Here is a 14,305-nt window from a genome sequence, read left to right as displayed (position 1 = left end):
GTCCCAGTCACTGAAACTGGTAGTGGTAGGCACTGCTAAAGAAGCCACAAAATCAACTTAGTCCCTGTAAGAACCTGAGTGCACAAGGGAAAAATTGGTGTCACCTCCTCCGCCCCTGAGGAAGGCTGCAGGCAGCTCTGTGATACACAGGAGTTGGACTTCGCAGAAGTGACAAAGTAGTCCCTAAAATACCTGTTTCTTGCTACTGAAGATAAACTCCACACAGTTGTGCATAATGAGAGAGAAACCGCAAAAGAAATAAAGCAACCTCTATCTTTTTTGCATAGCAAAAACCTGCTGTCCTTCCCATGCAGGCAGGAGTGAAAAGAAGGAGGCAAGGGAAGGAGCCACAGAGAACCTTTCTCCTTTTGCGATTTCTTCATGCATGAAAGGAAGAGAGGTCAAGTTCTCATGCCTGCTTTCCTAAAGTCACGCTCTAGCCACATCCCGTCAGCACACACTGCATGCAGTCAGTATTCCTGCCGCACACTAAGCGCCGTAGGAGGTGAGGAGGAGACCATTTGAGTAGAAGGCAAGGCAGCAGTATTCAGGAAACAGGTTAGTTTAGATCAAACGGTCTTATACCACAGCAGAAAATGAGCATTTCCCTGTGTCATAACCAGACAAGCACATTTACCTGGAAGGCCTTTTGGTTTTGATTTCCTACTGGCATCAGCTTTGCTGTGTCTTCATTAAATGCTTATAACACTATGCTCTACTGACAATATTGGGAAGGGCAGGGGGTTGATATCACTATCCACATCCTGCGTTTTACTCTATTTTTGGCACAGTGGGTATTTAGAAGACAGTACTGTCACCAGCCATTGTCCTCTGCTCAGCAGAGCAGTCATAGTTCAAAATATATTCAGCTTGGGACAGATATACCTGCCTATTATCAGTGCCATTTTAAAGAGTTACATGATTCATCGAGTCTTCAGTCAGGAACCTATTTTAAGCCTTGCTGTCATTAACTGCGACTAATTTTCCTAGGCAAAGCAGCAGACTTCTGCAAATGGTCAAGAAATACTGCAGGATGGGGCTGGTCAATCAGAAGTAATGTACACTGAGATAAGCCTGGACATATTAAAAATAGGGCATAACAAGGCCAGACTTCAAGCTAGTGGTTTCTTAAAGCTGCTAATGATTTCTTATCAGGCCTAAGCCTGTTACAGTCTCTAGCAATGAGACGTAGTAGAATGATGAATCCAACCCAATTTCTCCACCTTACACAAGTCTGCCTCCTACTCGGGAGGGAAGAACAAGGCCTCTTAATAGTTATGTAAAGAAAGTTATAAAAAGAAAGTTATAAAAAGAGTTATAAAGTTATATAAAGAAAGATCTGTAACCTTCATTTTCTGGGCTTGAAGATCACCATGACAACATAAAGGCAGATTTTTGAGGAGTAAGAGTTAAGTCTAAATATAAACAAGAAACTGGACAGAAAAATTGACTGACAGTTTCTTTAACAAAGCCCATCACTCGGGAGGATTTTTTGTGAGGGACTGGATTAAGCAGTACAAAAACACTGTAGTAAATCTTGCCTTAGGGATTAAGGACAGCACCTCCACAAAAGGTCCTTATCATTGCACAAGTTCCAAAAGTTACCAACTCTTGCAGATTTTTTTTCCTACTATTTTTCCCCTGTAATTACATAAAGGATTTAAATCCTACAAGCTTGGAAAGCGTTTAGATTCTATTTTGTATCCTCCAGGAAAAAAGATTACAACTATTCCTCTATCTGATTACATGGTTTTTATGCACTGAATTTTTATCATTTAATCCGCTGAAGCAGAGCTAAGGGGAAGGGGTGCCTTAATTACATCTGCATTAGTTTCATATCTGATCAAAATATACTCTTCTGATTATTAAAAAATACCTTTAAAACAACATTAAGTGTAAACATCGAGATATAATATAGACATTTTCCATTATAGCACATGCACTAGGACTATTTGAAACAAATAGTGTATCTATTATGTTCATAAAACATTAAGGATGCACAATTCCTATTTGAGTGAACACACTGTATTATTACTTATTCAGAAAACCATTTATTTTAGTTGAAAATTAGAACTGGAAGATTTTTTTACTTTGGTACATTTGATGCTTATGAAAGAAGTTAATTGCCTATTGATATTTTAAATGCTATAAATATTTCCCATATATAAATAAAATTCACCCACTCTGAACTAAAGTTTGATCTTAGCAGCTTTCAGGAAAAGTTACAGCGTTGCTCTTATTTCACGCAGTTGCGCTGATTTTCCACAGGCACTGCTAACATGGTACGATCCAAATCTGTTTGCGTTCCCATGAGGAAAACAGAAATCAATGTTGTGTATTAAATGGCACGCTTACTGAATTGCTGTGGTACTTATCTAAGAAAAGTGAAACGCATTTTAAAAGGAACTAGTGCTCATGTATTCTTAAATAATGCTCAGAAAACGCTCTTTTTTTAAAGGATGATAACTAGATTTTTCTTCCTTTAAACACTCCAATATTTGGTTGAGTCATGCAAAATCCTCCATGAATGGTAGCTTTTCCTTCCTTCTGTAACACAGAAAACCAATGGGAGTTTCAATGAACTTTGTTCTTGTATGGACTGCTGATACAATTCCAGGTGTTTGGAAGCAGCAGAAAGTGTAAGAGTTTCAATCTAGTCTCATGCACTAATCTCTTAGATCAGAATTACTGCTACCAGATAAAGGTACCTCATTTGCAGTTTATAGCAGTTAATGGGGAAAAAAAAAACCCAAACAATTGAGGGCTGCAGGCAGGGCTGCAACAGTCAACCTTCCCTTGCAGGGACCCGTGTTTTATCACCGGAAACTTCTCCTTCAATCAGTGCTAAGGACTCCTAATGCAGATTGTCGAGGGCTGACGTCAACTGGTTCTATGGAAACCACAAAGAGTTTAATTTAGTCACATTATTTGTTTCATGTAGTGATCAGAGCATAACTAGAAAGGGAAGTGACCTTGCTCTTGGTGTACTTCAAACAGAAAACAGAAATATTTGGGGGCCTTTGGCAGAGGTTTGCTATAGCTTGACTGACACCACTTAATGGCAAAGCGTTGTTGTAATGTTGAAACAAAAAGATGCCATTCTAAGCACCAGCAATGTCTCGAGTGCCTTTGCCATGGGCACAAATCAATACGTTATTGCCAGGGAATGCACACTATTCAAATGGAGATGCTAAACATTATTATCGATAGATGTTAGATGACAACCTATGAATCATACTTTGTTTTCATTCGCACCTAATGCAATATTTGTTCATTTCTGTTGCTGTTCTTTCAACTGCTTTGTTAGGTTTATTCGAATTCAGATAACTTAAAAGTCAGTAAGAATTATAGGTAATAGAGGAAAGCTTTTTCACCAAATTTTCTATTGTGGGATAAAAAGTCCTCCATGTTCCAATGATCAGTTGAAGCAGCTATTGTTTTAAACCAGAATGAAGTACTGTGTAAAACAGGCACGTAATTATTTTTGTTTTAAAACCTTTTATTTCAGATAAAGCATGCTGCTATATACAGAAAAAAACGTGGGTCAAAGCAAGAGCAATACAGAATGGGCAACATATTCCGTAAAACTTACAAGATGCTTTTAAAAACCTCAGTGCACCAGTAGTACTACATATGCTTCTCGCTCCTAAATCACCTCTAGCAAAATGTCGTTTCCTCACAGATCCTGAGCAACCCCAGCTATCTCTAGCCTTCAGATAATGACAAATTCAGGTTTCCAACAGAAAACTTACGGCAATGGTTTCAGCAAATGACTTCTACCAGTATAATGTATTGAAGAAATATAACTGCACATTGTAATAAGATATTAGCAAACAGCATCATTCAGCTATGCAAACTATGTATGTTTTACATTTAGCAAAGTCTAGGCCAGGCTCAGTCAGTTTTCCTTTTCATCTTTCCCTCTCCTACTTAATTATCTTTACAGCAGTAAAACTCAGTAAAAGCCTCATTCCTCTTTCTCCAAAAGAAATACTGTCAATAACTTGCCTCTCATTTTCTTCTAGAATTAAAGTCAAGAGAGTACAGTAGCGATTTTTCCTGTATACTGAAGTGACATTTCTATAGTAAATGACAAAAGCTAATCTACCTTATAATGAAGAACAAGAACCAGGTTGTTTCTTTACTTTTACTTCTGGTGACAGTGAATGGACACCGGGCTAATGACAGAAATCTACAGAAGACAGGCACTGAGAGGAAGGCCTTAGCAGTAAGCCTTTCCCCTGTGCGTGACGCTCTTAGGCTCTAACTCAGGACAGTGGTTAATTTTAATGGTAATTCTCTGTCTCATGTATTTGCCTGCTCAATGTGGGCTTTTAACTTTTAACATTAAGGATTTGCGCCGACAGGCCGTGATGCCAGTTGCGCAATTTGGCAAAGCGTGGGCTGTTACGTTCCGTTTCAAACCTTTCCCTGTGGCATGAAGAAAGAGGGAGGGAGAAAGAGAGAAAGACAGAGACAGAGAGAGAGACACACACAGAGAAGAAAGAAAGGAGGGAGAAAGAAAGGGGTTAGGGACCATGGCTGCCACTCACTCCCTTGCCTTATAACTAGGGCAATGGCAATTTATTTGGATTTTTCCCTCAGCTTTCAAATCAGCACAAAGGAGGCTTTGATCCTTTTTGGGCCATGTATGAATGGTTTTGCAGTTGGTCATTTCTCAGCAGTAACTCGATATAACTTCATATTCTTTGACTTGTGCTTGGTATTACAGGGCTGCTTTTGCTAGAAATGCAGTGTAATCCCATGGCTTTCCTGCCAGCGGATTCTCAGGGCTTCTCCTTCCTTCCCCCCAGCTGAGCAGTCAGTGAAAGTTACCTCCATACAAGAGCCAAGTTAATGCAAGTATTTTCCATTCTGTAATACCTCAGTCAGCCCATATATATCCTGCTGTCCTTCCTAAGGACCATCAGCCACAGGTACTTGTCTATAGCTTTTCTCCATGTACGTAAGCATATGTGTTGACGTTTGCATAAATGTGTCCGCCCATTTGTGTCATAAAGCAGAACGACATGGGATTTTCAAAGTTCAGTCCTGTGAAGTACTGGCCACCTCCAGCAAACACCCCTGGCCTCCTGTGACTGCAGGCTGGGGCGCTCGAGCAAGTTGTAAACAATGTTCAGCACCTCTCAGGATTTAATTATCTTTTAAATGTTCTAGAGTTTCAGTTCAGGTTTTGTAAATAAAAAGGGGGGGGGAGGAGGATGTGGGATGAGAGCACGGTCAAGGAGAAGTGTATCGAACAGAATGGAAAATAAAGTGTTATTTGCAAAACATATTTGATTCACTGCAAACGAGGTAATTTTCCCCTCATTTACACCCAAAACGCAAGGCAATTGTGTTAATGCAGCGGAACTTGAGAGTGAAACCATCCAAACAGCAATGAACAGACTGGGCTGGTTTTACTCTTCAGGCTGAAGAAAGCACAAAACAATAAACAGAGCAAATGCCAACAAATTCACTGATCTTGCTAAATCTTCTCTTCCTAGTGACACAGACTCCTGCAAGTAACACTCCTGTAGGAGTCTTGATGCATGACTTCTCAAACTATCTTTTATGCTTTCAAGTAATTGAAAGATATAAAGTATTCCTAGCTGACACGCTGAAACCTCTTGATGGCATTTTTTCAAGTTACATTGGACATACTAGCTACAGCGGGTCTTACGTGAAATTTAAGAATTCCCTTACTGCTTTAAAGATACACCCCTCCATTCAAGGGAAAGGTGTTCAGAAACATCTGTTTGGCTTGAAATGGCTACCATCTTTCCAGTAAAATATTCCGTAACAATCATCACAACAGCAATGGAAAGTTTTCATAGCAAGTTATAATCCTGTGTGCCTTCAGAATAACTGTCCTTTGCTCATGCTACTGCCATGCAATGCACTAATTAGCGTGAACTGAAAGGAACATTCTGCCACCGGAAAATTCCCAAGCTTTCTGGGTTCTGTTCAGAGCACAAGTCAGGAAGTTAGAAGCACCAATCTAGAAGCAACTATTATGCAAACCAGTTCTGCCAAAATAAAGTTACTTTTTTCCCCCCCCCCAGTTTCCTCCCAGGTGTTTGGAAGAGACCTGATCACACTTTCATGCGGTTCTTGCTGACTACACAAAGAGACAAGAAAGCGCCAGAGAGAGATTGCTCACAGCCTGCCCCGAGACCAGAATTCCCCACACTGTGAAATCTCTGGCAGTTTAAGTTTTGGAGCATGAAGGATTTTTCGTGAATGCCAGCACAGCATGGGATTAATGCAACACTGAATCTGGCAAGACTCAGATTCCATAATTCCATGGAAACCTTTTGCTTTCAGCAGCCCCAGAAGCCTTCTGGGTGATCCCAAACTGTGGGCATGGAGAAGGGTGTGGTTGTACAGGCTGTCTGGAGTAGACACTGAAGAGAGGAGTTTCTACTCCATTGTTGTGCTGGGAGAGTGGAGTTAAAGTATGGGTTCTGTGCATCTCACATTGGTTCTTCCATCCTTTACAAAACCAAGAATGGCAGGGGCCTTGCCAAAGCCAAACCAGGAGGGGTCCAACAGGCCCCAGAGCAGCACATGGTGGATGCGTGCGTAACCAGGGCTGGCGCTACCAAATCTGCAGCGGAGTATGTGCACCGTTTGAGGAAGGCACCAAGGCACTGAGCTGGGGCAGGCACCATCAGTTTGGTAGGAAGCAGACCCTGCTTCATTCCTTGCACCAGAGCGCGTGCCAATTGCACTGTGCCCATATAACTACCCAGCACAGGTTCCCTTCTGCCTCTGCTACCAACGGATGCCCTTAAACCTCTTCAGGCTGTGCCACAACATACTCATAACCATAACTGTCCTTGTGAAAAAAAGGATAACACAGTCATACCTGAAAACTTCAGAAAACGTGCAAAGCACAGTGGTTGTAGTCAGGTACTTTAAGTTACACTGAACAGAACGTGCAATTTACATGTGTTGACGTGTTACTAGTTAATTATTTTCAGCATATCTGACCCGTGTTACATTTCCAATATCTAGTATTTTCCAAAGCCACAGACCACAGCTACAAAGATTAAGTCTTTAAAACAACATATTACTCTCAGATGCGTACGGGGGGCTGTTAAGTTCAGCACAATGCCTTAAATCCCTTCATAATAATGGTTTGGATGTGTGCTATTACATCAAAACAGGTAATGCACAATACATTTAATAAGAACTAGGCTTGCACATTTGAGGGAAGAAATAAATCCGCGAGGGAAGTAATGTCAAGGCTGATGTTCAGGCACCTAGCCATGAACTTCGGTGAACTGCAATGGAAGGTTTACAGCAAACTGAAAATATACTTATTGTATTTTCACAGGAAAGACGACAGACATCTTTCTCACTGATTCAACATTTGTAACTTGCACTGTGATCAAAAGCTCAAAACCTTTAGAGAAGCCACATGGCAGTAAAAAGAAAAAAATTAGAAAAAAAGAGAGAAAATAGATTGAGTATCAAACACATCATACACCCAGCCAGGGGCTTAGAGCAGCTGATGTGATACAGGGATTTGAATATGCAAACAGAACATCAGGCTTGCATGCAGGATGCTCTGATTCAACTACAGTTTTTAAGCTCAACATAAGAATCTCTAATAAATCTATTTCTTGGCTGTGTAGGACAGCACAACATGATGAGAAGTCTTTAATTCCTTATTAGATCTCTGAACACTCCCACTTTCTCAGTGGTTTTGGTAGATCATATGAAACAAATACATTTATCTACTAGCAAAAGCAGTCCTGTGCTTCTACAAATTTGGGCTGTATTTATTCCAAACAAAACATAAGCAAATGATTACAGATATGGATGGAAACAACTCCTTTACTCCATCGTTTCAGGAGGATCAAATGTCAATCACGGGGTCATCCAAATAAATTGCTCACAAGTTTCTGTGCTATCCCAACATTAAATATTTTCATCCAGTTACACAATCAAGCAGTTACACAGGGCTTGGCCTTAGGAACTCATTGCATTCACATTCCCAGTACGTACACAAAAGGTGCATGTGCAGAGAGCTTTCAGATTTGAACACACGCTTCAGGAATTTTGCACTGTCTTTCCTAAAAACATGCTAATTTGTTATCCTTTTCATTCAAATGCCTCTCACAGGTAGCATTTTAGTTTTAGTGATTTTAAAATAAAAGTATTAGAATATTTTAAGACAAAAAGATAAAAATATACATTCATATTAATGCTGTTTTAACATTATTTGGTTACCGAGTAAGGAGAAAGCTGTATTTTTCACAGGGAGTTGCCTACCTTGACCTCCTCAGGGCTTCTTCATCTGGATCTTGCACTGCAGGCAAAAAAATGTTTCAGTTAAAAAAGAAAGAAAGAAAGAAATGGGCTTTGCGATGAAATTATAGGTTCTTTAGAAACATACCAAAAGTCTATCTAAAGGTGCATACACACTGACTTTGCAACTGTGGATTTTGTAAGAACAGCATGAGAGCAGCAGCTCCCTAGAGCTAGGGAGAAGAACGATGGTAGGAAAGTAGCTATTACAGCCACTTTCTCGGTCATTTATTTGCAATGTTTCACAGCTGTAGGCAATGACTCTACAGAGAGGGCCTGCTGTTTTGCAGGAAAGCATGAGAAGCAGCAGCAGATTTATATGAGGAGAAAATACTAAGTATTTTCTCCTGATGGAAGAAAGGTCCCTGAACTTCCTTCTCTCTAGATCAGGAACAAGCTCTGAGGTGAGCACCAGGTGGTCAGGAAAACACTTCCACAGGCATCAAAGTTCAAGCTCCCATGACATTCATCGCAGCTGTAGGTTTAGGTAACAGGGCTAATGGAGAACCGTAGGTTCAATCCAATGGTGCTCCATGATTTTTTTGACCTCCGGAAGTCACTTCTATAAAAGACTCTTACAAGACATGTAAGTTGTTGGTTTTTTTTTTTTTTCTAATGAATGGACAGCTGTGTGTGTCTAGACTGCTGGAAAACAAAAGATTACACTGCAGAGATTTAATTAGTAAGTAAGAACAACTATGGGCTCCCAAATGCGCTTTCACTGTACAGTCTGTTATACTCTTATGGTGAGACTCTGGCAGATCAAAGGATTTTCTTCATAAAGCATAAGGTGAGACTGAACACTTTAATTTCCCAGTTCCCCTGAGTAACATCCAGGGTTCTCTGATGTTAGCCCTCACGGACAATGACTACAAGCTGGACACGAGCCTTCTCTGAGTATCAGCTGCTAATACTGGGGTAAGAAGATAAAGACATGGCTCTAAAAACACGATGAGGGGGAAGTTTTCTTATTTGACTTACTGTACTCCGTTCCAGTCATCTGAGCAAGGATGCGAAAAGACTTAGACTGCAGATTGGCAGAACGGCGACTCCAGTCTTCAGTTTCATCTTCAGGCTTGTTCTGAGTTTTAAGCACAGCCTGATACACCGGAGAGGCACTGTCTATGTGGGGATCTTTAATAGGCAGGGTACTGCAATTCAGAAAGCGAAACGTTGTGAAACAGCACGTGGTAGCTTTCACCCCAACCTCTCTCTGGCCTTACAGCTTCTCATCCAAAGAGCAATCCAAAGCATAGCTTTGAAAATATCACTTCTTTAAAAAAAATACATAGATCAATTTAATGTGAATTTTTCCCTTTGAAATGGCCTCTTATCAGTCAGATCTGCATATTCAAAAGAGTGTGAAAATGCTTGGAAATGTCTGTTGATGATTCCTCAGCCAATGCAGCCACAATCTTACGGTTGTTAGAATAATGTGTGGGGATGAAGGAGAGTATGCCAGGCAAAACCATTTATTTCTCTGAGCATTCTTGTCCCATATTACTTCTTAGAAAAATGGCTCCGCATTGATACTATTCTATGTTACGTCTTACTACAGTTTTGGGCCAGTGTCTTGCAAGGTTGCAATTAGAAATAAAAAACCATATTTCACTGTAAAATAACGTGATAGGCTTTTGTAGTTTTTTTCTAGAGATGGTTATTCTTTGCCAAACTCTGAATTAAACATCCAGCTGCCAGAACTCTGGATTCATTGTCTACTAAACATGTGAAGCATCAGAAGTCTAGACTGGCACTCAAGACTTGCATATATATTTGGTATCTGAAATCTTTAGCGGCAGAATGTATCTCAGGGTCACACAACACCTCTTATCACCTTGCAAAGTGATATATCCAGGAAGAAACTTCCAATTTTGCACACCTTAAGTCAAAGCTACAAAGCTCTGTAGCACAAGTGAGGTAACCCCTCTTTGATTTATGATGCAAGCTAGAAACAGACTTAGTAACTTGATAGCCTTTTTTTTTCCCTGCGAAAATAACTTCTGCATAGCATACAGTTAAAATTAAATATTAACAGGGCTGCAGAAATATACACTGAGGGGATGATGTGTGCTGGGAGTAACTTGGCTCCATGACTTCTCTAAATACAAGGTCTATTTTTAAAGCAAGTGATTTATTGTAAGAGCTTTAACATGCTATTCCATATAGAGCTTTGCAAGCAGCACACTCAACTTCGTGAAAATTGAGAAATGGCTCTGTTAAAAGTTAAGGGCCATTTGGTCCAACTAAGTCACTTCTATAAAGTTCTGGGAGTAGTCACCTGCTAGAAAAGTTGCTTCCTTGGTTCAGGCTCAAAATTAAGTGTTCTCTGAGATACCACTGTGCAGAGAAAATCGACAGAGGAGTTGAGTCTGTGATGTGAAAGCCTGAAAGCAATCTTGAAAAAGGCCAAGAAGCATGCCTGATATCCTACATACAGCAATAACATACACTCTAAGAAAAAAACATTACCGGGTATTGCCTTAAATATCAGTATTTTCCAGCTGGCACACTCCTCTTCTTCAGCAACGTGTAATATATGCTGTCTTAATGGATTTGCACGTAACAATAGCACGGGATGTTCTTCAAGGAAGATGCGTGCTTATATATGCTCTGGACCCAAAAGCACCCCAGCTCTGTAGGTATGTTTTTTTTTTTCATTAGAGGAGTATTTATATTCCTCACAACCCTGGCATATGCAAATGTCTCACTTTCTTGAGGACCCAGCAGGTTACAAAAAAGAGTTATTTTTCTTGTATATGTTTCAGTATGATCACCTGTGTGATGGAGCTTAGGAAAAAACGTGGCTCATAGTTTAAGCTCTGCCACAAAACATGAAAGTTATGTTAAAAAGTCTCTCAGCATGGAAGATGCCCTGTAGGAGGACCAGCATTTTCCAGCTCCTTGTTTAGCTCATGTTTCCTGGACCACTACCTTTACAATATCTGAAGACTAGCAGGTATAGAAGGCATGGCATGGACTAGTTTGTTTTGGGAAGGGCGTGCCATCAGTGGCTTCCGCTAGCGCTGCTCCTATGTGTGCCAATGGACAGATTAGTGCCATTTCCTTCTCCAGATGGAAGATGGGAGACAGAGCCGTAGCCTTCCTCTTCTGGCCCTCCACACTCGGCAGAGGGCTTGCTGAGGCAGGGGAGTAAGCGTGGTAGGGAGTTCTGACTTTGTGCAGAAAGAGTCTTTCTATGGAACAGAGATACCCTAACACCAAAGGTAAGCCAGCAGCCCCCCCGTGACCGTTCTGCTGCCACTTCTCACTCTTGGCTCCTGCTGAAAGGTTCTGTTGCTGTAAAGGGTCCAGTAAAAGTCCCCCAAAAGGTGACCCCATTTTCAAGTTCCCAGAGGCGTTCAGGCCTATGTCCTAGCACGGACTAAGCACGTGGTACCTTGCCCTGTATTACTGTTGCAGGTGACTGCCTGGTGTTGGCCGACAGTTAACTTCACATACCCAGACTTTTTAATCCTGCTGAAGCTTAAAAGACAGCTGTATGTGATAGCAAATTTCACAGCTGCAGACTGTTGTAGATTGGGTAACAAACCATTGGATAGACAGTTTGGGCTACAGTGGCAACAGTGGTATGCAAGCCATGGACAGCTCCAATTCCTTTGTTCAAATCCTCTAGCTGAAATGCTTTGTTCTTATATTATGACCAATATACAAAAAAGCAGTTTAAAAGTGCACGTATAGATATGCCATTAGCTCAAAGGTAGTTAAAAAACGCTAGAGGCTGGACTACAAATTTCACAGTAGCAATGTGTGGTATTAATACGACATATTAATATCCTTATGGCAGATGATTACAGCAGGAAATGGAGCTTGGTGAATTAACCTTCCCTAGCAGAGTGAAACATGCTCACATAAATCGAACTAAATTAAAGCAATACATTGGAACATTTCCAACTCTGTCTTTAATGCAATAGGCCTTTTTCTTTTTTTAAAATCATAATTATATTGTAGATGAGTAACTAGGACACATGAGCCACTCAGCATGGAAGTGTAAAATAGAGTGCCTCACTGATTATAAGCATTTCATAAACCTAAATCTGACAGTTGATTCTTACAGACAGCCTAAAGATGCACATAACCATGTTAATATCTCTGTTATACCTCTTCTTGATTTAATTTTTCTCCATCTGGGTGTGTGTTGTGCAGCAAGAGCATGCATCTTTAGCATATTACTTTAAATTGATATTGCTGGAAAAAAAAATTCTTCCCAAATGGGTTAGAGCTTTTAGAGCTTTTGAGGGTTTTCATATTATAGCCTAAGGTATTTTAGTAGGATTCAATAAAAAATTGTGCCCCTTTTTTACATCATCATAAAAGTCACACATGATTAACATTAAAACAGGCTTTAAAGACAGTCAAACCTCTTTGAGCAAGTAGCAGTGTGATTTTTTTTTTTTCTTGGTGTTCATTATAAACGATGGTTTAGGATGTGAATCACTCCCTAGAGTCATTATTCCGATTTAAGTAGATAGTAAGTAAATCTTAGGAATGCTGCAGTGTTCTACCCCTGATGTGATGTAGACATACAATGAGATATTGTGACTTTGGACACTAGACTGATTCCAACTATTAAAAAAAGGTCTAAGAGGTAAAAAAACCCCAACCCAACAAACAAACAGTTCATGCAGACTGGTAAATTATCCAGCCGAGCTGACTGACTGTAGACGATACACGAGACTCCGGTTTGTACAATCACAGTATTGATTCTCCTACTAGAACTGTTAGATCTTAATCCCGATAAAGTTGTTGGACTGAAGTCTACTGACATGACTTGTGAATTTGGCTAAAACTGCGTAATGGAATTTAGAAGAGGTTTGACAGAAACGTACTTGAAATGTACTGACCCCGTCGTTTTACTGCAACCAACTCTTGGTTCTTGGTATATCAAAATCAATTAAAACAAAGCAACATAGAGTGAGAAAAGATATCAAGTCAGGGCATTCAAAGTTTTCTACCTTTAAGTTCCAGTGTGAGGTCTGAATAACTGCAGTACAAATAATTCCTATGCTTTCCCTTGCATTTTCTGTGGTGATCCAGTACGTGTGGGTTGTTTTCTAAGTGACATAAGCCTGATCCTGATCTCACTGACTTAAGCTAAAACATCACTGATTTCAAATGGTTGAACTACAAAATGGATTCTTATCTTAAGCCTGTCTATTCTTCATCACTGATAAAAGCAGTAAGCAGTGTTTCCAGTTGTCTGCCAAAAAGAACAGAAGCCCTTTAGATCTGCAGTCTGAGTATGCTTCCCATCTAACCTACGCCTTGTGGCTTCAGGGCTTATCTCCAACGTGAAATGAAAAGCCCAAAGACGAGTAATTAAGTGCTGAGACCAAATTATAGGCAGAGAATTGAGACAAAATGAGTCAGCACACAATCTGGCCTGCTTTTGTATGACAAACTTCTCATACAAATATTCCTGCATTAAGCAAAACCTTATCCCAGACTTGATCAAATTGAAGTTCAGAATTTCAGAGAGGTCAAAGCAACGCCTTAAGGAAATGAGTTACAGGTTTAATTGAATTAATATCAGTCAGTGGGTAGCCTGTTGTTATATCAGCACAAACCTTGTCTTTATATCTAGATTTAAAATGCTGTGTTAATTGTAATTAAACAATCTACTGAGAAAATAGTTTTGTCACTAAGTGCTATGAGTTTAAAAAAATGTTACAAACCAGGCTGTAGCTCACAGTACAGTAGATTTAGAGTCCCCGGCACCTGACTGCGCAGAAGAACGGGAACATTAGTTTCTTCTGGGGCCAGGTGAACGTTAGGCTTAGGAGTGGCATTCCAAAATGAACGAAAATCTTAATCGGTAGTTTATATAGTGGGTCTTGCAGAAAAACTTTTTTTGCAACAGTACAGGGGAGAACACAGTCACGGAGCTGTCTGCAAAGAATAATGTTCCACTAGAACTGTCTGATATGAAAGCATTAATGGAAATAACCATCTCATTTAAAAAACACCC

General features: G+C 40.1%; 1 protein-coding gene and 1 long non-coding RNA gene across 6 annotated transcripts in view; one reads left to right on the top strand and one right to left on the bottom strand.

Annotated features, from left to right (window-relative positions):
• Window positions 1-3,489, top strand: part of LOC135315610 (uncharacterized) — a 56,940-nt gene extending 53,451 nt beyond the window's left edge. For both annotated transcript variants that reach the window (XR_010375090.1, XR_010375091.1), the window contains one exon: window positions 315-3,489. This is a non-coding gene — a long non-coding RNA (uncharacterized LOC135315610). The remainder of the gene's footprint in view (window positions 1-314) is intronic.
• The window catches only part of LDB3 (LIM domain binding 3), a 129,561-nt gene that overhangs the window by 41,706 nt on the left and 73,550 nt on the right, over window positions 1-14,305 (bottom strand). For 3 of the 4 annotated variants that reach the window (XM_064464808.1, XM_064464804.1, XM_064464806.1), the window contains exons 7-8: window positions 9,301-9,470; window positions 8,284-8,320 (exon numbers count right to left, since the gene is read on the bottom strand). In XM_064464808.1, the coding sequence (XP_064320878.1) occupies window positions 8,284-8,320; window positions 9,301-9,470 (207 nt within the window). Of the gene's footprint in view, window positions 1-3,509; window positions 4,432-8,283; window positions 8,321-9,300; window positions 9,471-14,305 lie in introns of those variants that run through there. The other variant, XM_064464807.1, reaches the window with a different exon arrangement.

The sequence above is a fragment of the Phalacrocorax carbo genome, chromosome 13 (genome assembly GCF_963921805.1).
Source record: "Phalacrocorax carbo chromosome 13, bPhaCar2.1, whole genome shotgun sequence".
NCBI lineage: Eukaryota > Metazoa > Chordata > Aves > Suliformes > Phalacrocoracidae > Phalacrocorax > Phalacrocorax carbo.
Note: the sequence above shows the minus strand (reverse complement) of the source record. Positions and strands in the feature narration are given on the sequence as shown.